This window comes from Dreissena polymorpha, chromosome 1 (assembly GCF_020536995.1).
Source record: "Dreissena polymorpha isolate Duluth1 chromosome 1, UMN_Dpol_1.0, whole genome shotgun sequence".
NCBI lineage: Eukaryota > Metazoa > Mollusca > Bivalvia > Myida > Dreissenidae > Dreissena > Dreissena polymorpha.
In genome coordinates this window covers 175,503,498-175,529,461 of record NC_068355.1, presented here as the reverse complement: position 1 = coordinate 175,529,461, position 25,964 = coordinate 175,503,498, and the positions used below count along the sequence as shown (strand labels likewise).

The 25,964-nt window shown below is 37.0% G+C and overlaps 3 protein-coding genes and 1 long non-coding RNA gene across 4 annotated transcripts; 1 reads left to right on the top strand and 3 right to left on the bottom strand.

Moving 5' to 3' along the window:
- Positions 1–1,398: 1,398 nt before the first annotated feature.
- LOC127862609 (uncharacterized) lies at positions 1,399–5,562 on the bottom strand. Its single transcript, XR_008040703.1, has 3 exons — positions 5,451–5,562; positions 3,893–3,971; positions 1,399–2,900 (listed from the first exon to the last, which is right to left on the bottom strand). It is a non-coding gene; the product is annotated as an uncharacterized LOC127862609 (long non-coding RNA).
- A 5,697-nt stretch (positions 5,563–11,259) lies between these two features.
- Positions 11,260–15,037, top strand: LOC127864587 (uncharacterized). The gene is made up of 3 exons (XM_052404333.1): positions 11,260–11,516; positions 13,289–14,979; positions 15,012–15,037. Exons 2-3 carry the CDS (start codon positions 13,614–13,616, stop codon positions 15,035–15,037), a joined length of 1,392 nt encoding a protein of 463 aa, XP_052260293.1. The 5' UTR covers positions 11,260–11,516; positions 13,289–13,613.
- Positions 15,038–17,942: 2,905 nt separating this feature from the next.
- LOC127862601 (G2/M phase-specific E3 ubiquitin-protein ligase-like) lies at positions 17,943–20,150 on the bottom strand. Its single transcript, XM_052401797.1, has 2 exons — positions 20,057–20,150; positions 17,943–18,268 (listed from the first exon to the last, which is right to left on the bottom strand). The coding sequence occupies exons 1-2, from the start codon at positions 20,142–20,144 to the stop codon at positions 18,030–18,032; spliced, it is 327 nt and encodes a 108-aa protein (XP_052257757.1). The 5' UTR covers positions 20,145–20,150; the 3' UTR covers positions 17,943–18,029.
- Positions 20,151–21,321: 1,171 nt separating this feature from the next.
- LOC127864579 (G2/M phase-specific E3 ubiquitin-protein ligase-like) lies at positions 21,322–25,091 on the bottom strand. Its single transcript, XM_052404322.1, has 4 exons — positions 24,994–25,091; positions 23,978–24,205; positions 22,424–22,682; positions 21,322–21,480 (listed from the first exon to the last, which is right to left on the bottom strand). Exons 1-4 carry the CDS (start codon positions 25,089–25,091, stop codon positions 21,322–21,324), a joined length of 744 nt encoding a protein of 247 aa, XP_052260282.1.
- Positions 25,092–25,964: the final 873 nt, after the last annotated feature.

Sequence of the window (25,964 nt, the reverse complement as noted above, 5' to 3'; positions counted from 1 at the left end):
TTACACACAAACAACTTTTTTATTCTGACCTTTCTACATAACCAGAAAATTATAAGGAACATGAGCAATTTATGTCCCAATCTTACCGAATACCTAATCAGGAGCATGACCAGGCATTCATATAATAATGAATAATTGTAGAGGGGAAATCATGTCCAGGAAAATTAAGTTGTACCTATCTTGTTCACAAGCATGGTGCTGTGTAACCACTAAAGTTTCAGTAGAATGTACAAAGTATTGCCAGCACAGTCAAGCCTCTGATTAAAAATATTGGGAAATATCCTCATAATTTTTTAAGCAATAATTTTCATAATATTGAGCCACAGAAATGTTTTACATCACTTCCTATTTTTATAAGGAAATATTCAAGATTGACATGTTATCATCTCAAAAAACCAAGGATTTTAAAAATAAATTTTACAATTCTTAAAGAAAAGTAACAAATATATCATTTACAATTTGTTAATGTCTAAAAAGAGCTGTCACCATAGGATGACACATGCCCCCTATAAATGTTTTGATAGAAGTAATGAGCATTTTACCATGATAAATCCTTGAAATGCACTAAGTGACCCAGTGACCTAGTTTTTGACCCGGCATGACCCATATTCAAAATTAACCTAGATATTGTGTAGATACAACTTCTGATCCAGTTTGGTAAAGATCGGATGAAAAGTATTTGAAATAGAGAGCGGACACGAAAAGTGTGACTGACAGTGCGAAAACTATATAACCCCTTTCTTCGAAAGGGGGCATAAAAATCTTTTATGCTGTACGATGCGCACATAATCTGTAAAAAATAACCATTGTGTGGGTTGAAAACAATGCCAGTTATAACATATAAACAAGACCAATCACAGTTACAAGTCATCACAACAAAATCACAGTCAGACCCTCATACAGCATAGCACATGGTTGCCGGGAACATAGTCAATTTATGACCAGTGTCATGCACAAATTGGTCTTATGCCATATGTGGCCAGCATAGCTTTAGAAAAGCCTGCTCATTTGTGCAGTCTGTTGAGGAGCTACCCAGTCTGCTATGAAGTCACACTAGGATTCATTGTCTCATATGCAGACAGGGTAGCTGGAATTATGCTGGTTGCATTTGGCACAAGACTGATTTTTGCATGATAGTGTTTTTCCCAGGCCATTTTAGCGTGGCGAAAAGCCACGCCGCCCCCCCGGATCGCCACGCTGCCCTTTTTAAAGGCAAATTTCGCCACGCGCCCTTTTTTTCAAAGGCAAATTTCGCCACGAAATTTGCCTTACGATCTAACTTGGTCCGCAAAATCAGCTTCCTTGATTTAGAGTTAGTTCTACTTCCGGTCAAGATGGTCGACATTTTTTTTCTCTGCTGTGAAAAAATTTAAATTAAAAACATATACAACCAAGACAAACGTTTTATAATATTTTAATAGCATTAAATAAGATGTGCAACAATGGATCATTCAAGCAATAAAAACTTGTACAATAACAGTGAGTATGACGTGTTTGTGACAGAAAACCAGTTTAACGTTCTAGCAAACAAAGGAATGGCCGACTCAAGAAAACGGGCACGAGTAAACACGGGCAGTCAAAGTACTCAAGGTGAGGAGCATTCAATATCACAACATGAATATGGAAGCCTAAATACTGATGATAAACTGTGTGTAATGTTTGCACGGATGAGCAGTATTGAACAGAAAGTTGATGACTGTCTGAGCTTACACAACCAAGTGAAATCTATAGAAAATTCAGTATACCAACATGATGTGAGACTGAAATTACTCGAATATAAGTCAATTGATTTAGAAGCAAGAAGCCGGAGAAATAACCTAATTATAGGTGGCATAGATGAAATGAAAGGTGAAGACTGCCATTCTTTAATTGCCAGGTTCCTGAAAGACAAACTCCAAATTGACCCATGCCCTGCAATCCCTAGAGCACACAGGCTAGGTAGATTCCGCTCAAATTCTACAAGAGCTATCATCGTTTATTTCCTTGACTTTAGAGACACAGAGCTTATATTGGCAAATGCAAATAAATTAAGAAATACAAATTTTCACATAAATAGAGACTTCCCAAAAGAGATTGTAAATGCTCGCAAAACTCTGTGGCCAGAGCTCAAAAGACTCCGTGGTATGCATCCAAAGAGCAAAATAAGCATTGTCTTCCCAGCAAAGATAGTGGCAGATGGTCGTGTCGTGGCAGACATGTTCCCTGATTGGAGCCAAGTCCTAAATAGCGACAGAATCACGACCAATGTCCACCATTCTCCAAACGGCAACTATAGTCACCAATCACTTAGTTTGAAACCCCACCAATACGAAGTGAACCACAAATCTGTTTATGGCAATGAGACGTCCATTCCACATGCCACGCAGCACAACTATTCTCCAAACAGCAACTATAGTCCAAAATCACTTAGTTCAAAATCCCAACAATTTGAAGGAAACCATAAGCCCGCTTCTGGCGATGAGGTGCCCACTCCACAAGTCACGCAGCACAGTCAAATCCACAATACACAGTCCATAGAGCACTATGAAGGAGCCCCAAATCCAACAGTCCAGGAAATCCACACCAACAAAATAACCTCCTCGTCAAATGGACATACACACATTTCCAGGCGTCCTCAATCTGAATCTCCTGCTCCAGCAAGAAGACGCACACACGCCCCGATAAACCAAAGATCGTCTGCCTCGGGGGAATCCGCTTTCCAGCGCCCATGGACATCAAAGTCAAAGAACACCCAAACAAACACTGATCGATCTGCAGCAGGTGTTAATTCCAGAACTCTCCAAACTGCTCACACAAACACTAATGAAAACGATGTTCATTTGGATCCCCTGAACACGAGCTGTGCAAATCCCTCAAACTCTCACAAATAGGCCCAAGGGGGGAGAGGCGCTCTGCGTAACCTGAAATCAGAAACAAACTTAAAATTATGTTGTCTGAATGTAAGTGGCCTAAAAAAACGTTTAAATTACCCTGAATTTGTTGACTTTGTAAATATGTATGACTTGTTTTGCATTTCAGAAACACATCTTGATGAATATGACATTGTTGATCTTAATGGCTTCCATTTAATATCCAAACACAGGATGCAAAATTATAGAAGAAAATCAGGAGGCATTGGTATATATATATAAAAGACAATATTAGCCAATATGTTCACGCTGTCCCAAATAACTCGGAATACATACTCTGGGTTTCTATATCCAAAAGCTTATTCAATTTAGATGAAGATATCTTACTAGGTGCACTGTATTTGCCACCAGAAAATTCAAGGTTTTTTAATGAAGACTTGTTTAACGTTTTGGAAAATGAAATCAATGACAAATGCAGTAACTTTAAATATGTTTGCATAGCTGGCGATACAAATGCTCGAACAGGTTCAATGAAGGATTTTATACGCTCTGACCCACACCTTAACAACCTGTTTGATATTGACGAAGAAATTCAACAACAACTTGATAAATGTGTTATCCTGGAAAATCTTTCAATTCCACTCACAAGGGTTTCCCTAGACAAAAAAACAAATATGCATGGGTTCCGAATGCTCGATATCTGTAAAAACTGTAACATTTTTTTCCTCAATGGTAGACTATACACAGATAAAAATTCAGGTGCCCTCACTTTTCGAGATAAGTCTGTCATTGATTATGTCATTGCAACAGCCGATTGCTTCACAAACATTACCTCATTTGAGATTATTGAAACAGATCCCTTATTCTCTGATGGACACAGCGCTCTTACATGGACCTTTAGAATATTGAACAACCAAATGCCAAAACAAGACACTAAATTAGCCTTTCATCATCCTGCCTGGAAACAAGGTATGGAAAACAATTTTAAGCAAAACATAAATATGGCAGACATAAACAATCTAATATCACAACTTAACACCTACCCTCAATCCAAGGAAACAGTTGAATTTATAACCAGCGAACTACAGTCCATTTTTCACAACACAGCACTTCAAACGTTCCCTGAAAAATTTAGAAACAAGCATATAGTAAATAGGCCAAACAACAAACCCTGGTTCGGACCAAAATGTTTTCAAGCAAGACAAAACTACCATAATGCTAAAGACGAATATACAAAAAATAAAAATAATGAGAACAAATTAAGATTAAAAAACGCAAGTAAGCAATACAAAAGAACAATGAATATATTCATTAATAAACATAATGAAAACACTTCTTCCAAACTTAGAGCATTAAATGAAACAAACCCAAAAAATTACTGGAAATTTTTGAACTCATTGAAACCTAAAACCAAACTAAATAAGGCACCCTCCATTGATGAATTCTACGAGCATTTCAAGATCATAAATACAAATACAATTGATGATGACCGTTTCGAAAATGATATACACACCACGAATGACTCAAATATGTACCTAAACGCGCCACTCACTGAACATGAAATAATTAAATGCATAAATAACCTAAAAAACTCTAAAGCCTCAAGCCCTTCAGATAACATTCTTAATGAATATATTAAATCAACCAAAGAAATCCTACTACCCCTTTATTGCAAACTGTTTAACTGTATTATTGATACTGGAATTATTCCCCAAACATGGCTTGAAGGTACTATCATCCCAATTTTCAAAAACAAAGGTGATTCTAAAGATCCCAATAACTATCGACCAATAACAATATTAAGCTGTCTTGGAAAACTGTTCACCTCTGTACTAAATCAAAGATTAACTCAATTCTTGGAAAACAACAATCTTCTAGATGAAAACCAAGCAGGATTCAGAAAAGGTTATTCTTGCAGCGACCATATTTTTACACTACACTCTCTAATAGAAATACTAAAAAAACGGAAACAAAAACTCTATTGTGCATTTATTGATTTCTCGCAGGCGTTCGATAAGGTATGGAGAGTAGGCCTCTGGCACAAGCTTCTAAAAACCTCAATAAACGGTAAATTTTTTAACATCATTTTTAGCATGTATAGTAATATTAAATCCTGTATCTCACACAATGGCACTGTCTCTCCTACATTTATTTCAGAAATTGGAGTCAGACAAGGAGAAAACCTTTCCCCACTTCTGTTTTCTTTGTTCCTGAATGATATGCAATCATCTTTAAATCTGAATGGTTCTGTCGGTGTAGAGTTAAACGACCCCTTAGACCTAACATTGTGGCTTAAACTCCTTATTTTACTCTATGCTGATGACACTATATTACTTTCCGATTGCCAAAATGACTTCCAGAATAGCCTTAACACTTTCCATGAATATTGCAACAACTGGCACCTTAATATTAATTATAACAAAACTAAAATATTAATATTCGGAGCAAGACAATTACAAAACTTCAATTTTTACATTGGTAATACACCTATTGAGATAACAGACAACTATCATTATCTTGGTCTCACTTTCTCAAGCAATGGATCATTTCTTAAAGCACGCAAACATATAGCAGAACAAGCAACCAAAGCCATGCACTTACTTTTCACAAGGGCAAACAATGCCAGCCTCCCAATCGACCTCATTATAAAGCTGTTTGACCACACTGTGCTCCCTATTCTGACCTACGGATCTGAAATATTTGGATACGAAAACATTGATATACTTGAAAGAATCCACAATAAATTTTTAAGAAAAATCACATATGCTAAAACTTCAACACCTATATCTTTCTTACACGGAGAGCTTGGAAGGTACCCAATATCAATTACAATTCAAGCAAAAATGATATCTTTCTGGACTAGAATACTTAACGGGAAACAAAATAAGTTTGCAGCGCAGATATATAACTATATGATGATTCTCCCTGACAATAACTTCAAATGGATAAATAAAATAAAAGAAATTCTCAATGCAACAGGTTTTATAGACTTATGGCACAACCAACACCAATTGAATACTACTATAAAAACAAATAAAATCATTAAAAACAAATTAATAGAGCAATATAAAGCTACATGGCAAAACAGTCTCACTACCTCAAACAAAACCAGAACATATAGAATATTCAAAGAGAACCTTGAACTGGAAAAATACCTTAAACTTTTGCCTCAGCGTGAGCGAAGTAGCCTGTTCAAAATCAGAACAGCTAACCATAACCTCCCAGTCGAAACAGGTAGATACGATGGCACCCCATATGCTAAAAGAAAATGCACAAAATGTACAAATGACCAGGTTGGAAGTGAAGAACACTACATTTTATTTTGTCCCTACCTTCAAACACAAAGAGAACAGTATTTAAGTGTATTCAACACACCAACTTCAAACCTTACTCTTAAAACAGTTCTATCAACAACTTCAACAACACAACTTAAAGAAGTGTGCAAATTCTTAAACATAATCCTTCAAAGTTTTAAACAACAGTAATGTCACACCACTCCACTACCATTTCATCCCATTACTATCATACATGTATTCTTGTCGCATTATATGTCCAACCCAATGCCTCCTGATCTTCCCAAGTTGACAAATGACAACCATTAACAATGTATTATATGTTTATTGTTGTTCCGTATTGCTTCTCCAGTAACGGATTCTTTATCGTTTATTTATTTCATTGTTTTATCTTTATGTCAACTTCAAGGGAGATAATTTCTTTATCTGCTTAACAAAGACAGTTAAATAGTAGACTATTAAATGATACCGTACACCAATTTACTTACTAAGCTTAGTTAATAAATAAATTACGTGCTTACCTGGCGCTTTAACGGTACGTTCCATCCTTTAGCTTAATTTTATCCGATAATTGCTGTCACGAGTTCGTCTTCAGGTGTTCTTTTTTTGCACTCGTTACTCTAAAGCGCGAACGAACAAATCAATTATTCCCGGAACGGGCTATACGCTACTATACTGCCTTTCTATGTTTATGTTTTTGCGGCTGTATTTAAGTTATCCTTTTTTTTCTTAGAATCAAACTGTATGTTTGCCAACATCGGATAAAAATGTACATAATAAAAATAGCTAATGTAAATAAAATGAAAGCTATCCATAAATGTCGGTGTTAATTGCTATTCACAGCAAATGTTATTTTGCTAATATGCCTCCCGACAATATACAGTATAAAATCTGTGTTGTATTGCATTGCTCTGTGTATGTAAATTGTTTATTATGTATAGTGTACATATTATTCAAATATCGCAACTGTGGACTTTTCTCTCTCTCTCTCGAAAAATAAACTCAGGTTACACCTGACTACGACTACTAGTGATTGACATTGAATTAAATCTACTTATAAAGCCCAATACCTAAAAAAGACTTCCCATTTTCTGTTTTCATCATTGTCTGCCGGATTCGTCATCTCGATATATAACTATTGTATATATACATGTAAAGACATATCCACTCCCCCCCCCCCTCCCAACAAACTAGTTAAAATTGATTGTGTTTGAACACTCCACTTAATAGTTTCCCTTTGTATTGTGTATTATAGTATTGTATTATATGTTTACATTATGCATGCTATAGCTGATCAACTTGAACCGGATAATACTGTTAAAACCTGTTTTTGTCATGTTGCCCTTATTGTATACCTTGTATACTTGGGTGAAAATAAAGAGTTGTTCTGTTCTGTTCTTCTGATTGTCTGTGACGCTCCGACTGTGCTTGATTTACTCGAGAGGCGTCAACGTCTAATCGACTATATTTAATTGAGCAGATTTAAGGGGGCAGTCTACAGTTTTTCTGGAAAATCCCCAGGCCGACAAGCACTGGTCTGCAAAACACCCTCAAAACAAGGCCTTCAGTCACAACCTGAAAATATATTCAGACCATATTCATTGCGGCCCGTCAACAGCTTGAAAATAAAGCACAAAACAATGCAGAAAATGCTCTTTAAATTTATATCTGGGGTAAAATAGACCTTTTCGGGGGTCTCGGAAATTGCCCATAAAAACCCCATTTTTACATAAACCCGGCAATCACATTTAACTTTCCGGGTAAGAATACGCACACAGTCGACAACATGCTTAGCACTATCAAAGCAAATGCTTTCAAACTAACCCAAACAAAATGGGTCATTACCATTGAACTTTTTTGCACTGCTAACTTATTTAAACCCACCGTTGAAATCTGTCAAATGCCGGCTGTTTCAAGCAGAAAGTACATGTGTTTACTTCTCACTCAGCATGTTGTTGTTGTTGACTAAAATTCAGGTCATTTAGTTTCGAATTACTAAAAACATGTGAAATTACTAGAATATTGATCATTTATACTTACATTTCAGCTCCTGGAGTCAAAAACAATTTCTTTTAGGCCATACACCTTAAATTCAGGAAATTGACCGGGGCCAATGCGCAGATAAGGCTAAAAAACTGTAGACTGCCTCCTTAAGATAGCAGTCAAAAGTTTTAAACCCATCTAAATTTGAATTATTTGTATACTTCAGTCAATTCTGGATGAAACTGGGTGGTTTTCTTTGTGAAATAACTACAATGTACTATTTTTAGTGAGCATATCAGAGGCGGCATTTTCACGCAACTTTTTGGTCATTTTTTTGGTTTTCTACCCAAGTCTAAAAATCACTCAGTTTGCACAGATATGAAATGTAGGTATAATCATATTGCCACAAATGACTCCTAATGAGTTTCATCTTTGATCCTGAGTAAAAAATTGTTCACAACACTGGTCAAAGTTAAAAAATAAAATGACTTTGATGATTTTTTCGATAAAATCAGTGTGTTTTACTCACTTTTCATCAAAGTTGATGCACATAAAGGGGTTTAAATGGTTTGAAAGGCACTAAATGTTGTATAAATAGTTGATTTAAGTCAACTTGGTATTACTTGCATAAATATCTAAGCCTATGGCACACAGAAACAGAGACTGCAGCTCTAAAGCAGATGTGCTTACAATGCAAGGGAGGTAATTCCTATAGCCATATTTGACCATGAAGTTCCAAGTCTTAATACACTCACATTTTTTAGTCTAAATATTTGTCTAATGGTAATATGATGCCATTGAAGCAAGATTAGAGCCCCAAAACAATGACCTGGTGATATTTTGCAGATAAAACCTTCATTTGTGGGAGTCTTTATAGGCCAGGGTATCATTTTTGTGAAAGTTGCTATTCAGTCAACATCTATTTTTCTACTTTGGACATACATTTGTACTTAGTGTGAAAATGCCTTTTAATTACAGAAAAAGCGCGGGGAATATTAGCACACGCAGGAGTAGAGGCAAGAAAGCCACCCAGTTTAAGCTGGGACACAAGCCAAAATGGACTACATCCACTGAAATACACCAACCTGGAGTTTCCAGTGCAAGTTCCGAGGCGCCGAAAGCTTCTAAACGACTGGTACGGCTGACAGACAAGGAAGCCAGGGACAGTCAATTCGTCAGAACCACAGCAGGGTTAGCACAGGCAGACACTCTGGCATACACTCTCAGACCTAAACCTGAAAAGGAAGAAAAAACAGATTGTGTGTGTGACCGCAATGAAAATTTCATTGTGAATAATGAGAAAATGCTGGCACTTATTAAAGATGTACATGCAAGTGGTTGTAAGAAGCCAAACATGAAAATGAAAGTTACACGTGCTGGTCTGTGTGTCTACATCTGTGTAAAATGTAGTTACTGTGGATTTAATTCGCAAACATTGCCAATGTCGGACACAATCCAGACCGCAAGAGGCCCCCCTGCAGGATTTTTGAACTATTTAGTAGCAATGCCAGTGCTAAAATCTAAAATTGGAATGGATGATGTAGCTACTGTATTAACATGGCTTAATATTAAGGCGCCATGCAAGCAAACATTTCAAAAAAAGTTTAATGACTTGGGACAAGCACAAACAGAACTGAGCGACAAACAATTGGAACTAAATCAGGACTATGTCGCAAATGTCATGAAAAAAGCCGGCTTCGAACCTGAAGTTGACATCCAATTTGACGTCGCCTACACATGTCGACCCCAGGGGGGATGCGAAAAGTCTACACAAAGCTTTGGGGCCCTGGTAGAACACAATACAGGTCAAAAACTCCCACTTGCCATAGCCATGGCCAACAAGCATTGCAGAAAAAGGTACTGCAGGCATGATAACTGCTCAAAAACCTTTGCAGCTGAGGCCTCGATTGCAAGCAGTGAGCGAGTATTACTTCACAGGTCATTGGATAAAGTGAAAGATGGTCCTTTGGCAGTAAGGTCAATAACCACCGACTCTGGTACGCAATCGGCAAAGGCTATACGGGATTACTATGAGCTTAAAAAGCAAACAAATCACTTAAAAAAGCAGACGGCCACCCACTACAAGTGCTTTGTTCACAAGCTGAGAGCTCTCGAAAGACATGTGCGTGCCGCAAAGTCAGACATCAAATCCATTCCAAAAAAGTACAACAAAGACGAATACATGCGTAAGCTGGCCAGCTGCCTCCGCTGCCGAGTGCGCATTGAACTGGAAAGACTGCGAAAACAGAGCTGCAGTGATGAGCTTTTTCTTCGATCGGCCAAATTTGCTATAGAAAACATCATGCATTGCTTCTCCGGAGATCACAAGATGTGCAAGGAACGCTCACGAGTGTGCACCTATCGAGTGACCAGCTCGTACAAACATTTGCCCTATGGAGAGCCACTAGCACTCCAGGAGAGTGACAAGAAAATTATTTTAGGAAACATTAATAAAACATTTGATGCCACGGGGTTGAAAGAAGTGGCAAAGCTCTTTAACACAAATGCTTGTGAGAGCTTAAATGCATCTGTGTTTCATTATGCCCCCAAAACTTCATTCTATGCTAGAAACTTTGCAGCTCTGTGTCATTCTGCAGTTCATACAAGGTCTTTGGGGCCCAGCAAATCATCAATGAAGGTGGCAGAAAAGGTGACAGGGAAAGAAATCAGTTTACATAGCATGATATACAACCAACTGAAGGCCAAGGATCGCAGACGGGAATATGACAGCCGCAGGAAGGCCTCAGTGCGGTACAAAATAGTCAAATTCTACCTTAGAAAGCGGCACGCAAACAGAGCCCTGTACCGGGACGGTCTATATGCCTCTGAAAGTATGCCATCTACAAGTGCTGCTGACCATAGCTATGGACTTAAAGTGTAAAGCAGAAAACCTTGTGATGTACAGTACATGCAAACTGCGAACGGCAACATAACAATAACCTAACTTGTATATTTACCGCAGACCACAGACAGCATTCCCTGAAGCCCCTGTGACCCGAGCATTGACCATTTGTAAGGCACACTTTGCGGGAATTATTAACAGTTACTGGCTCATACGATAAATGCTCTATATTAATGCAAAGCTTATTGTGGCAGAGGTGTGAGATATGGAAATTGCGCTGCGGTGCACTGTGTCCGGGATCACACAGATAGTACTTGAGACGGTGGACTTTTAGCTTGATGCGCTTGCCCGATACAACAACACGGTGCACACCATAGCCGTACCTATCTGTTTCACCAGTCCACAGGCAACACAGACCAACCAACTCACTCTTTTCACCCAGAACAGCTTCCAGTTTCACTACAAGCTGATCCGGGGGAAAACTCGAAAAAAAAGCAGCGGCCATGAGTCACAGGGTCTTAAGCACAGATGAATCTGAAGAAAAGTGAAGTAAATACTCTTAATTTTGTAGCATCACATTTTATTATGCCTATTTAGAAGATTTCACTCTCTGAAAAGTAAATTTAAATCACCTATGATAAGTATAGTGGTTAAACTGTCATGCAAAGTAGGGTTTTATTCAAAAATCAGGCTTACCTCCCCCTACTGAAATGTTAATATCTCTGCTCAAATTGGTCAGAATTGAATGGGAAAACTGTTTTCAGGTGTTGATGATTATATTTTATCAAAAAATGTCACATTTGACTATGCTGTCTTGGATGTGAAATTTGGCATTTTTTACCTTAAGGGGGCAGTCTACAGTTTTTCTGGAAAATCCCCAGGCCGACAAGCACTGGTCTGCAAAACACCCTCAAAACAAGGCCTTCAGTCACAACCTGAAAATATATTCAGACCATATTCATTGCGGCCCGTCAACAGCTTGAAAATAAAGCACAAAACAATGCAGAAAATGCTCTTTAAATTTATATCTGGGGTAAAATAGACCTTTTCGGGGGTCTCGGAAATTGCCCATAAAAACCCCATTTTTACATAAACCCGGCAATCACATTTAACTTTCCGGGTAAGAATACGCACACAGTCGACAACATGCTTAGCACTATCAAAGCAAATGCTTTCAAACTAACCCAAACAAAATGGGTCATTACCATTGAACTTTTTTGCACTGCTAACTTATTTAAACCCACCGTTGAAATCTGTCAAATGCCGGCTGTTTCAAGCAGAAAGTACATGTGTTTACTTCTCACTCAGCATGTTGTTGTTGTTGACTAAAATTCAGGTCATTTAGTTTCGAATTACTAAAAACATGTGAAATTACTAGAATATTGACCATTTATACTTACATTTCAGCTCCTGGAGTCAAAAACAATTTCTTTTAGGCCATACACCTTAAATTCAGGAAATTGACCGGGGCCAATGCGCAGATAAGGCTAAAAAACTGTAGACTGCCTCCTTAAGATAGCAGTCAAAAGTTGTAAACCCATCTAAATTTGAATTATTTGTATACTTCAGTCAATTCTGGATGAAACTGGGTGGTTTTCTTTGTGAAATAACTACAATGTACTATTTTTAGTGAGCATATCAGAGGCGGCATTTTCACGCAACTTTTTGGTCATTTTTTTGGTTTTCTACCCAAGTCTAAAAATCACTCAGTTTGCACAGATATGAAATGTAGGTATAATCATATTGCCACAAATGACTCCTAATGAGTTTCATCTTTGATCCTGAGTAAAAAATTGTTCACAACACTGGTCAAAGTTAAAAAATAAAATGACTTTGATGATTTTTTCGATAAAATCAGTGTGTTTTACTCACTTTTCATCAAAGTTGATGCACATAAAGGGGTTTAAATGGTTTGAAAGGCACTAAATGTTGTATAAATAGTTGATTTAAGTCAACTTGGTATTACTTGCATAAATATCTAAGCCTATGGCACACAGAAACAGAGACTGCAGCTCTAAAGCAGATGTGCTTACAATGCAAGGGAGGTAATTCCTATAGCCATATTTGACCATGAAGTTTCAAGTCTTAATACACTCACATTTTTTAGTCTAAATATTTGTCTAATGGTAATATGATGCCATTGAAGCAAGATTAGAGCCCCAAAACAATGACCTGGTGATATTTTGCAGATAAAACCTTCATTTGTGGGAGTCTTTATAGGCAAGGGTATCATTTTTGTGAAAGTTGCTATTCAGTCAACATCTATTTTTCTACTTTGGACATACATTTGTACTTAGTGTGAAAATGCCTTTTAATTACAGAAAAAGCGCGGGGAATATTAGCACACGCAGGAGTAGAGGCAAGAAAGCCACCCAGTTTAAGCTGGGACACAAGCCAAAATGGACTACATCCACTGAAATACACCAACCTGGAGTTTCCAGTGCAAGTTCCGAGGCGCCGAAAGCTTCTAAACGACTGGTACGGCTGACAGACAAGGAAGCCAGGGACAGTCAATTCGTCAGAACCACAGCAGGGTTAGCACAGGCAGACACTCTGGCATACACTCTCAGACCTAAACCTGAAAAGGAAGAAAAAACAGATTGTGTGTGTGACCGCAATGAAAATTTCATTGTGAATAATGAGAAAATGCTGGCACTTATTAAAGATGTACATGCAAGTGGTTGTAAGAAGCCAAACATGAAAATGAAAGTTACACGTGCTGGTCTGTGTGTCTACATCTGTGTAAAATGTAGTTACTGTGGATTTAATTCGCAAACATTGCCAATGTCGGACACAATCCAGACCGCAAGAGGCCCCCCTGCAGGATTTTTGAACTATTTAGTAGCAATGCCAGTGCTAAAATCTAAAATTGGAATGGATGATGTAGCTACTGTATTAACATGGCTTAATATTAAGGCGCCATGCAAGCAAACATTTCAAAAAAAGTTTAATGACTTGGGACAAGCACAAACAGAACTGAGCGACAAACAATTGGAACTAAATCAGGACTATGTCGCAAATGTCATGAAAAAAGCCGGCTTCGAACCTGAAGTTGACATCCAATTTGACGTCGCCTACACATGTCGACCCCAGGGGGGATGCGAAAAGTCTACACAAAGCTTTGGGGCCCTGGTAGAACACAATACAGGTCAAAAACTCCCACTTGCCATAGCCATGGCCAACAAGCATTGCAGAAAAAGGTACTGCAGGCATGATAACTGCTCAAAAACCTTTGCAGCTGAGGCCTCGATTGCAAGCAGTGAGCGAGTATTACTTCACAGGTCATTGGATAAAGTGAAAGATGGTCCTTTGGCAGTAAGGTCAATAACCACCGACTCTGGTACGCAATCGGCAAAGGCTATACGGGATTACTATGAGCTTAAAAAGCAAACAAATCACTTAAAAAAGCAGACGGCCACCCACTACAAGTGCTTTGTTCACAAGCTGAGAGCTCTCGAAAGACATGTGCGTGCCGCAAAGTCAGACATCAAATCCATTCCAAAAAAGTACAACAAAGACGAATACATGCGTAAGCTGGCCAGCTGCCTCCGCTGCCGAGTGCGCATTGAACTGGAAAGACTGCGAAAACAGAGCTGCAGTGATGAGCTTTTTCTTCGATCGGCCAAATTTGCTATAGAAAACATCATGCATTGCTTCTCCGGAGATCACAAGATGTGCAAGGAACGCTCACGAGTGTGCACCTATCGAGTGACCAGCTCGTACAAACATTTGCCCTATGGAGAGCCACTAGCACTCCAGGAGAATGACAAGAAAATTATTTTAGGAAACATTAATAAAACATTTGATGCCACGGGGTTGAAAGAAGTGGCAAAGCTCTTTAACACAAATGCTTGTGAGAGCTTAAATGCATCTGTGTTTCATTATGCCCCCAAAACTTCATTCTATGCTAGAAACTTTGCAGCTCTGTGTCATTCTGCAGTTCATACAAGGTCTTTGGGGCCCAGCAAATCATCAATGAAGGTGGCAGAAAAGGTGACAGGGAAAGAAATCAGTTTACATAGCATGATATACAACCAACTGAAGGCCAAGGATCGCAGACGGGAATATGACAGCCGCAGGAAGGCCTCAGTGCGGTACAAAATAGTCAAATTCTACCTTAGAAAGCGGCACGCAAACAGAGCCCTGTACCGGGACGGTCTATATGCCTCTGAAAGTATGCCATCTACAAGTGCTGCTGACCATAGCTATGGACTTAAAGTGTAAAGCAGAAAACCTTGTGATGTACAGTACATGCAAACTGCGAACGGCAACATAACAATAACCTAACTTGTATATTTACCGCAGACCACAGACAGCATTCCCTGAAGCCCCTGTGACCCGAGCATTGACCATTTGTAAGGCACACTTTGCGGGAATTATTAACAGTTACTGGCTCATACGATAAATGCTCTATATTAATGCAAAGCTTATTGTGGCAGAGGTGTGAGATATGGAAATTGCGCTGCAGTGCACTGTGTCCGGGATCACACAGATAGTACTTGAGACGGTGGACTTTTAGCTTGATGCGCTTGCCCGATACAACAACACGGTGCACACCATAGCCGTACCTATCTGTTTCACCAGTCCACAGGCAACACAGACCAACCAACTCACTCTTTTCACCCAGAACAGCTTCCAGTTTCACTACAAGCTGATCCGGGGGAAAACTCGAAAAAAAAGCAGCGGCCATGAGTCACAGGGTCTTAAGCACAGATGAATCTGAAGAAAAGTGAAGTAAATACTCTTAATTTTGTAGCATCACATTTTATTATGCCTATTTAGAAGATTTCACTCTCTGAAAAGTAAATTTAAATCACCTATGATAAGTATAGTGGTTAAACTGTCATGCAAAGTAGGGTTTTATTCAAAAATCAGGCTTACCTCCCCCTACTGAAATGTTAATATATCTGCTCAAATTGGTCAGAATTGAATGGGAAAACTGTTTTCAGGTGTTGATGATTATATTTTATCAAAAAATGTCACATTTGACTATGCTGCCTTGGATGTGAAATTTGGCATTTTTTACCTTAAGGGGGCAGTCTACAGTTTTTCTGGAAAATCCCCAGGCCGACAAGCACTGGTCTGCAAAACACCCTCAAAACAAGGCCTTCAGTCACAACCTGAAAATATATTCAGACCATATTCATTGCGGCCCGTCAACAGCTTGAAAATAAAGCACAAAACAATGCAGAAAATGCTCTTTAAATTTATATCTGGGGTAAAATAGACCTTTTCGGGGGTCTCGGAAATTGCCCATAAAAACCCCATTTTTACATAAACCCGGCAATCACATTTAACTTTCCGGGTAAGAATACGCACACAGTCGACAACATGCTTAGCACTATCAAAGCAAATGCTTTCAAACTAACCCAAACAAAATGGGTCATTACCATTGAACTTTTTTGCACTGCTAACTTATTTAAACCCACCGTTGAAATCTGTCAAATGCCGGCTGTTTCAAGCAGAAAGTACATGTGTTTACTTCTCACTCAGCATGTTGTTGTTGTTGACTAAAATTCAGGTCATTTAGTTTCGAATTACTAAAAACATGTGAAATTACTAGAATATTGACCATTTATACTTACATTTCAGCTCCTGGAGTCAAAAAACAATTTCTTTTAGGCCATACACCTTAAATTCAGGAAATTGACCGGGGCCAATGCGCAGATAAGGCTAAAAAACTGTAGACTGCCTCCTTAATCTATAACAGTGCTCGATTAGGTCTTACTGGCTGCCCCAAAGCTGTGAATTAGTCATGCGTGAATAACCCCGTGTCAGTATCAATCGATAATGCCGGAGGCTATGTTATACCAAGCGCACTTTTCGCTCGGCAATGTGTACTTCTCCACGATATAATCATTACTTCGGAGACATTTGATGAAAAATTCGATGTTATTCTTGTGGCAAGTGTGCTTTGCATGCATTATTCAGTTATATCAAAACATATTTTTTTACGCATAATTACTTTTAAATTCACAAACAAATTTATTCTTTATCGATTTCGTCTTTAAGATAATTAGATCTAATTATTGAAATAATTACCGAGACGTATACCAATTTAACAAAATACTAATCGCGTATACGATTTAACGTTGCTATGCGCACCTGTCGCTTACATCATTTGACATTTTATCAACATGGCGGACTATACAGAATTAAATTGTGACTCGGCAAAAATGGCAAATAACGTTGTAAACGATCGAACTAACGATGGAGATTATACATTAAGAAGGAATAAATGAAATGTCTGTGATAATCAACGATGCATAAAAATGTTTTAGATAGCAACAACATAATTTATTTATTTGTAATCTACTCGGTGGATGTATGTCACGGAAACGAGTGTTTGCATATTGTTAGAGATCAATTTACTCGCAATGTTATTTTAAACATCTGTCGAGATTATTGTTAGAAAATGGGATAAGACAAACATGGTTTCATTTATATGTTAGTGGATCTGTGTATAATCAGATTCATATGCATATATTGCTTTATTATGTTTGTCGTGCTGTACAGTTTATTGAAACAGCATGGAACTTAAATGTTCATTGCAAGGTAAATATATTAATATAAATCATAGTAAGTTAAATACATCTATTACCATTAAATGTGCTTGTTTATATGTTATTTTTTCCACAACTGCTTCGTGGAGCAAATAACATGGAACGTTTTTGCCCTTTTTTGCCTAAACTGCGCGCTAAAATGCCCTTTTTGAAAGTAATGCGCCATGCCCCTTTGCCCTCCTGGGAAAAACACTACATGATGCAGCTCATGTCATATACAATACATACATTATTTAGTTATTATCAATCTCATTTGGAGCCACACATGCCACGATTTCAAATGTCCCTGGAGCATACTCACATCAAGAAAACCTTACACGTAATCAACACACTAGATCATGTTATTACTTGTTTCTATTACTTCAAATAAAACATGCATGATTAAACTACCGTTACCACTTATTTTGAACAGTCAGAAAAGCCATTAACTATTTTTCTGCCTACATGTTACTTCCTTTACAACACAATAATGTACATCCACCAAACTAAACCATATAACCTAAATTTTCATAAAACCATATGATTCCTTTAAAGCCCTGTACATAAGTTTGGAAATCATATCAGGGTTATTGACTCTTGGTAACCACAGCTGGAGAGCACAAGTGGAAGCTGATGGAAGTCTGCCTTCACAAGTGTAGAAGTCCACATCTATCAACTTCGAAAATCCACAAGGTGGGAAACAGTCAGCCCCCGTCACAAAGGCAATAACTTCTGATAATGTTACATCAATGTCACCATCTGAAAAAAAAGAGCATATTATAAGAAACAATAGGGAAATGATGCCCCTATAGTGCTCAACAGACCTGATGAGCAAAGCAATGTGTAACTATATAAAGCTTTCCAAATATCAAAAGGTTTTGCTACGATTTGACCCTGGAACCTAGTTTTAAGCCCAGCATGACCCAGATTCAAATTTGACCTTGATATCATTCAGATAAATATTTGTATACGATCATAACAAAAATAGCCTTTGCAGTAATCACTTAGCTTTTTTTAAGATTCAAGTCGGACCTAGTTTTTGACCCCATATAACCCAGATTCAAACTGGACCTAGATACAGGCCTTGAAGAATTTTTCCACAGCCACTCGACCTGCAGGTCGAGTGGGCCTGACAATCCACTCGCCCGTCACTTTCATCTACTCGCCCTGCATTAAAAAAAAATATATCTATATTTATAGTTTGGATGACCTTTCTTTCTGTTCCCTGTCTCCACCACCTTGAAGATATTTTGAAATAGAACCCTTTTCCATGCTGAGTTTTAATATTTCAGAAGAATTTTTACTGAAAGACACGCTTGACAAATGGTTACAATATGGTAAATTTTTGATAAAGCTTCTGATCAAGAAATATTATGTTTATTAATAATTATTTTATCTTTTTATTTTTAATTAAATATAAGAAGTATTACAATTAACCATTTTTTTATTTTTTTTTAATGATATTTACATTAAAATGAAATTTTATTTTTCACGGAATGACCAATATATTTAACTGTGTTTTTCACTTTAAATCGATTAGCTGACAGCACTGACACCTACAAAAAGAGCGCAGCCGATTTCGAGAATTATTTTGACTGTGCCCGTTACGTCATTTTTCAGTTTCAAACCGAAAGTGCAGTTTCTTTGTGTACTAAATATATTTTTTGTTCTTTCGAAAAATTGCTCGCAATTTGTATTGATGTGGCAGGATTTCTGGAACTGAATTGATATTTCTCAACTTGAAAAACAGCACTCGCCCGGTCGGTCGAGTATTTAACAAACTTTACTCGCCCGCCCATCAACTTCACTCGCATATGCGAGCGGTAGAGTGGATTCTTCAAGGCCTGCCTAGATATTGTTGATATGAACATTCTGAATGAAAATATAAAAATGAAAATTATTTTTTATTTATTTTTTTTTTTTTTTTGGGGGGGGGGCGGATTCTGGGGTGGGGCATGGGGGATGGTTTAGGTGGAGTGCATTGTGGTATGTCAGGTAAGTGTTGTTTTGTCAAAGTATGAACCAGATGCGATCATAAAGAAGTTATGGCAATTTAAGCAAAATGTTCAATTATCTAAGTATAAAAGGGGCCATAATTCTGTCAAAATGCTTGATACAGTTGTCTGCTCTTGTTTAAAGATTGGGGGGGGTCGTGTTGGTAAAGAAGTATGCAAAATATAAAAGCAATATGTCAAAGGACATAGGAAATATTTGGGGAAGTAAACAAACTTTAACATTTGCACGCTACTAATAAACGGGAACGGAAATGCCGGGGTGAGTAGGATAGCTCCACTATATATATTTCATATATAATGGTCGAGCTAACAACATACACTGAAGGATCTGAAATGCTTACCATGAGGACTTGATGCTCAGGTGACCAAAAAAAAATAAAACTGAGATTTAATGAAATGTTCTAATTTTGAAGAATTTTGTGACTCAACAATATACAAAAATATCTTTGGCCTTCAGTGTTGAAGCTAAAAGGAATTTATGCATTATTTTAAAATTCATCCCATGTTATGAAATATGAACTACACTATCTACCTTCAATAGACTGTAGAAACGCCTCCCAGCCAAATACTGAAACATCTTCAAGGGCCCTGTCATTGGAACCCACCAAACTGTAGTTCATTTTGAACAAACGTATCATTTCTTCACCTGTGATCTCTTTTGGATGAAAGCAAAACAAAGGCTCGAATAACTCTGCGTGTGATTTGACCATGTCCCATGCAAGGTTGACATCATTCATTCCGGTAGTAAATTGTGATATTTCTCCTGATATCCTACAGAACATAAAAATACATTTGCATTAAAATGCATTAATATACCTTTATTTTATAGTAACTTTTTTGGATGGACAAATGAAAAAACTAGAACTGTCACTAAAGATGATGAATACCTCCAGAGCTACAAATAAGTTTGTGCTATTTTCATAAAATTAATAGCTTAAATACCCAAATATGCATGCTATCTGTTGCCCTGTATCACCGCTTCAGGGCCTTGACACAAAACACAAGTTTAACTAAAATGAAAAATTGATATGCATTGCATTACAACAAAGTTCTGTGACATTTTCTATGCCAAACAATGGATAATTTATGGAAATTAAGTTATTTAATTTAGTTTTTCACCAAGTTTTATAGCAATAAAAAACTTTGAGAAGTTCAAGCAAACATTTGTTTTTGTGTCAGAGATTTTTCAGAACACAGTTTTGAGACATTTTCCAAGTCGAAAAAGGAAGATAATTTCATCAAAATAGAAGAATAAGTTATGGAACTTGACTTGTCTGTTGTTTTATAGCCATTCACAGCTGTGTGAAGTTTCAAGACCAACTCCTGAGAAATAAAAGTAAACACAGTTTTGGGACATTTTCCTAGTTGAAAAAGGTGACAAGTTCATCAAAATATAAATCAGAGTTATGGAATTTGGACTCCCAATTTGTTTAACAGCCATAAAAATGTTGTGTTAAGTTTCAAGTCAATATCTGTTTGAGTTCCAGAGATATTCAAGAAAATATTTAGATAGGACTGAGAGGATGGGACAAAGAGGACCGGATGATCTTGGTTCCAAAACAGCACCACCATCACAAAGTTCAAAGAAGGAAATACATAAACTGCCCCAAGGTTCTCCTAATTAAAAATGTTCAAAGTGTTGATCCAGGGAAATTGTAATTTTGTTGCCTTTTCTTATTTCCCTTGATGAAAACATGGCATGGCACAAATTAATGGAAAGTATTGTTTCCTTTATGAAATTATACAACCTCACTTTTCAACAATGCAGTCAAATGTTTAAGTCATTGGCATTGACACCTACCTGTAGTAAATGTATTGCTTCTTGATGATGTGAATTAAATTGGCTTTTTCATGCCTCACCAAATGGTAAACTTTGGGAATGCCAAGATCTAAGAGATGATCAGCATATCTTGAGAGGAACTGGTCCTTCTTATCCTCATCATCAGCATCTCTCAACTATAAAAAAGATAAATGATAATAATTAATGTACTAAAAGTAATAATGAAACCATGGCATATCATTTCTTTGTACACACAGTCCTGTACTTTAATATTGGACTGCAATAGGCCTCTGTACTGTATTTTCCATGTAAGTCCAATAATTTCTTCAACCTGGACTCCATGAAACTTTATTACTTGATTGCACCAGGAAACAAGAGGGCCACTGACCCTGAAGCGCTCATCTGGGGCTGTTCTGATCCACAAAATAACTTATAGAGGACCAAAAATCAATGCCTAATATCATACAGTGAATGAACATTTTCTATAGACCGGTAAATAACTGATAAGCCCATTCGTAGGTCAAATGTTATAGTGGGCCAACTGTTAATCTAAGGTGAGCTAATAATGCAAAAGTAGGTCGCTGGGTTAAGATAAAGGTCATCTAAGGTCACCAATCTTGAGCAATCAATATAGTAAAACTTATTAAAATTTCAAATCAAAGGCTCGAAATATCATACACATTAAGGAAAAGGTCACTGAGTGAAGATTAGGGTCATCCAAGGTCAAAGTTCAATTGAACAAACTTTGTTGTACATGTGGCCCAAATACCAAAGCAGTTATACATTTAAAAGAGAACAAGAGATGTGTTTGTCAGAAACACAATGCCCCCTAATGTGCTGATTTTTTTTGGACCTTTGACCTTGAATGATGACCTTGACCTTTCACCACTCAAAATAAACAGCTCCATGAGATACACATGCATGGTAAATAACAAGTTGGTATGTTCAATATTGCAAAAGTTATCAAACTTTGACCAAGCAGTATTGGAGAAGAAATTTAACAAAACACTGGTTTTATTGTGTTAAATCAAGTGATATATAATGGGTACAAGTGCAATAAGAGTACTTTGATTGCTTCATGAACAGAAACATTCATTCAAAATCATCTTGTAGTCATACCTGTTGTAACATTTCACATGTGGCTGCAGGTAGCAGTTCTTCAAGGTCTTCCATCTTTGATGGTCTGCCAACCATTAGGTTGTACAGGTCAGGGTGAAGGACATGGATGCCAGGCCCACCCTGGACCAGAGACAATGCCACTAATCTTCCTATGGTCTTATACTGGTCCATTTCCAACAATGAAATGTTATGAGAAAATATTTTAGAATTTTCTGGTCCCTCAAAGAACGCTGAGTCCTGCAAGGCCTTCATTGCTAATCTGTAAAGACACAAGAGAATCTGAGAAAATAGGTGATCTTGTTTTTCATCACATTAGATCCATATTCATGAGCTCAACATTAACCTAAAAACCAAATTGCCCTGCCGGCCAATTACTTAGAAAATCTACTTGCCCTTAACGTAAAGCCACTGCCCAATCAGGAAATATCAAATTAACTGTAAACCTCATATTTTTTAATAAAAATCAATATGATACACCACAAAACCTTTTTTATTTTTGCACATTTAACAAAATGATTACAGCAATTCAAGTCTTATTAAAGTCTAAATGTAGATTTGTGCCAATGTTTGATAATTAATTAAATGCATTTTTCATTGGATTTTGCAGACTTACAGTTACTTGTAAAGCCGAAGCTAATTTAACTAGACATTTCTTGTCTGCTAACAGTACTGTAAACAACACGTGAACGGCGTAACAAAAATGTCAATTGACGTAAAGCAAACGATTGTTAAAAATGTATGTCGCAAAATATGATATATATATATATATATATATATATATATATATATATATATATATATATATATATATATATATATATACCGAAGCTATTTGTTGTTGTTTTTATATAGTTATATAATTTTAGTAGTTTTTTTTGTGACTGAAAACACCAACGATGTTATTTGTAACTGAATAGTAATGAAAATTAAACACAATAGCATTTGAAAGCCGATGTTTGGAATCCCAAGCCATTTACGGCGTTTCTAAAAATAAGTTTGGAAATGCAGGCCTACCATGCGTAGTTAGTTCGGACTTCCACAAACAACAATCGCAGAGGTAAATTCGTGCATGAGGCAAATCGTTTGTGATTATTTGTACTATTTAACCACAGAAACCCACGTTTTTCTTTGTTCTTTTTTGCACTTGCCCGGTCGGACAACTAGATTATAAAAAAACTTATAACAACAGATCCAACTTTTCTTTGCCAGGGGCAATCGGACAACTGTTTATGTTGAGCCCTGTATTCATATTTATGATCAACCGACCGACCGACAAAGTGAATCCTATATAGCCCCTATTACCAATCGTAAAGGGGGTATAAATATAACAGGCAAACAGTGAAAAAGGTGAACTAAAATGACAAATTTATGTATATTCAGTGAATGTTTAATGATAAATAAAATTCTAACTTGACATAGATTTTGTTAAGATAAACAAGTATCATTAAAGCTGGGTCATAATTGTGGCATCTGGAGGTTAGCCAGCCAACTGTTGATGCCTGTCACCATAGACATTGACCATAGACTTTATGCTCAGGTGAACTCATAATTTACCTAAAAAACTCTCTCCTTGGACCTCCCTGATCTTCTCCCATCTCTCCAGAAAACTTGATATAGAGAGATGATTTGAAGTTTATTTTCTTTCTGTTCAAGCCTTTCAAGGGAGTATTTAAAACATCACTGCGCATGACCAGCAGTTTTGTTACAGATTCTTTATCAACTGTTTCCACCTGGAATGCCTCAAGGACACTTTGCAGATTGTCTTCAGGGACAAGATCAGTTCTAAATATAAAGAGATCACTATTGACAAACCATCAATTTTGAAATGTAATAATAGAGCAAACGCAAGATTTCATGATCACATACATGTACATTTACTGCAATGAAATTGAAGGATCTGAAAGTGGTTTGACATAATTTATCTGTAGTCAAGCCCTCTACTGCGCCGCTTTGAAATAAAATTTGTATTTATCATTTCGCAGGTATAGAAATTATCTCCCTTTAAAGCTTGTTACTTCCTTTGGATTTTGTTTTTTGACCTTGAAGGATGACCTTGACCTTTCACCACTCAAAATGTGCAGCTCTATTAGATACAGATTCATGGCAAATATCAAGTTGCTATCTTCAATATTGCAAAAGTTATGGCCAGTGTTAAAGTTTTTGGACGGACGGACAGTTCAACTGCTATATGCTATGGCAAGCGGTTCGACGCATAATCCCAAGAAACTAGGTTTCTCATGAGAAACCTAGTTTATTGGGATAATGCGTCGAACTGCTTGCCATAATATGCCACCCTACTGAGGGCATAAAATAACATTCTCGACGCTGAGCTCCTATGTCTTAAAATACATGTATAAAAAATGCAAACAATAAAAATGTTTTAAAATGCAAGTATCGCTTAAAATACTTAAATGTTCACAAGGTTCTTCCAGAACCTTATAAAGTTTTTTGTTCCTATATGGAAGTTTTCCACAAAAAAACTTTAGTTGCTAATATCTATATAGCTATTTCTAAGGCTTTCACATATGGTATTTGATAATTTTTGCGCACATAAGCAAACACAAGCTTACTGAATATCTGGTAGATTTACAGTGGCTTCAGAGCTTCCAATGCTCTCTATCAAAGCAATCTGAAGTTCCTCATCTTCACTATCAAGTATTTCCACCATATCGTGTACTGGCTGAGTTTGATGATGTTGTGTTTCACTGAAAAAGCATATATGTAACAAATGCAAATTTAAGAACTATAACTGTCAAAGGCATAAAATAAAGAATACTTAATGTACATGTTATATGCTTTTATATATGTTGCTCTCATTTTTTTTGTATACAATTAAAGGGTATACAAACTATACATTTGGCATCATGTGTATAACTGTGTCACCTTCATATCTTAATGAATGTTTCTTCATCAAATTGTAATTTAAATTATCTACGTTTATCAAAAAATATGATAATGGATCATATTGAAACCGTTAACATTGTGATACATAACAACTCCTTAACATTAATGTTTTAAAAGAGGAACTAAACAGTGCAACAGTTTGCAATCAAGGATTCTTTCTGAAAAGGAAATTTAAAGCAGTCATTACCCAGTGAAATAAAGTTCCTATTAAATACAATATAACAACTCAAAAAAGATGATCACAATAGATTTCCATGAGAACAAGCAAATTCGTTGAATTGATATCCCCTGCCAATATGCTTCTGGACACAAAATTGTTATATTTGACACTCAAAAAATCATTTTGTCAAGATACAAAGGGCCATAACTCCGTTATTAACAGATGGTGTACAATGCCATTTGGCATGCTTCATCCTTTTATCCATATATATACTCATACCAAGTTTAAATGAAATCCGCCAAAGCACTTCCAAGACATGGTTCCAGACAGAAAAGTGCCGAACAGACAACGCCAAAACAATATCCCTCCGCCAATGGTGGGGGATAACAAGTTGGACAGAAATTATAAACTGGAAAACAAAAAACAAATAACTAGAACTCTGTGAGCCGGATGTGTCGCCTGATGGGCAATAACTTA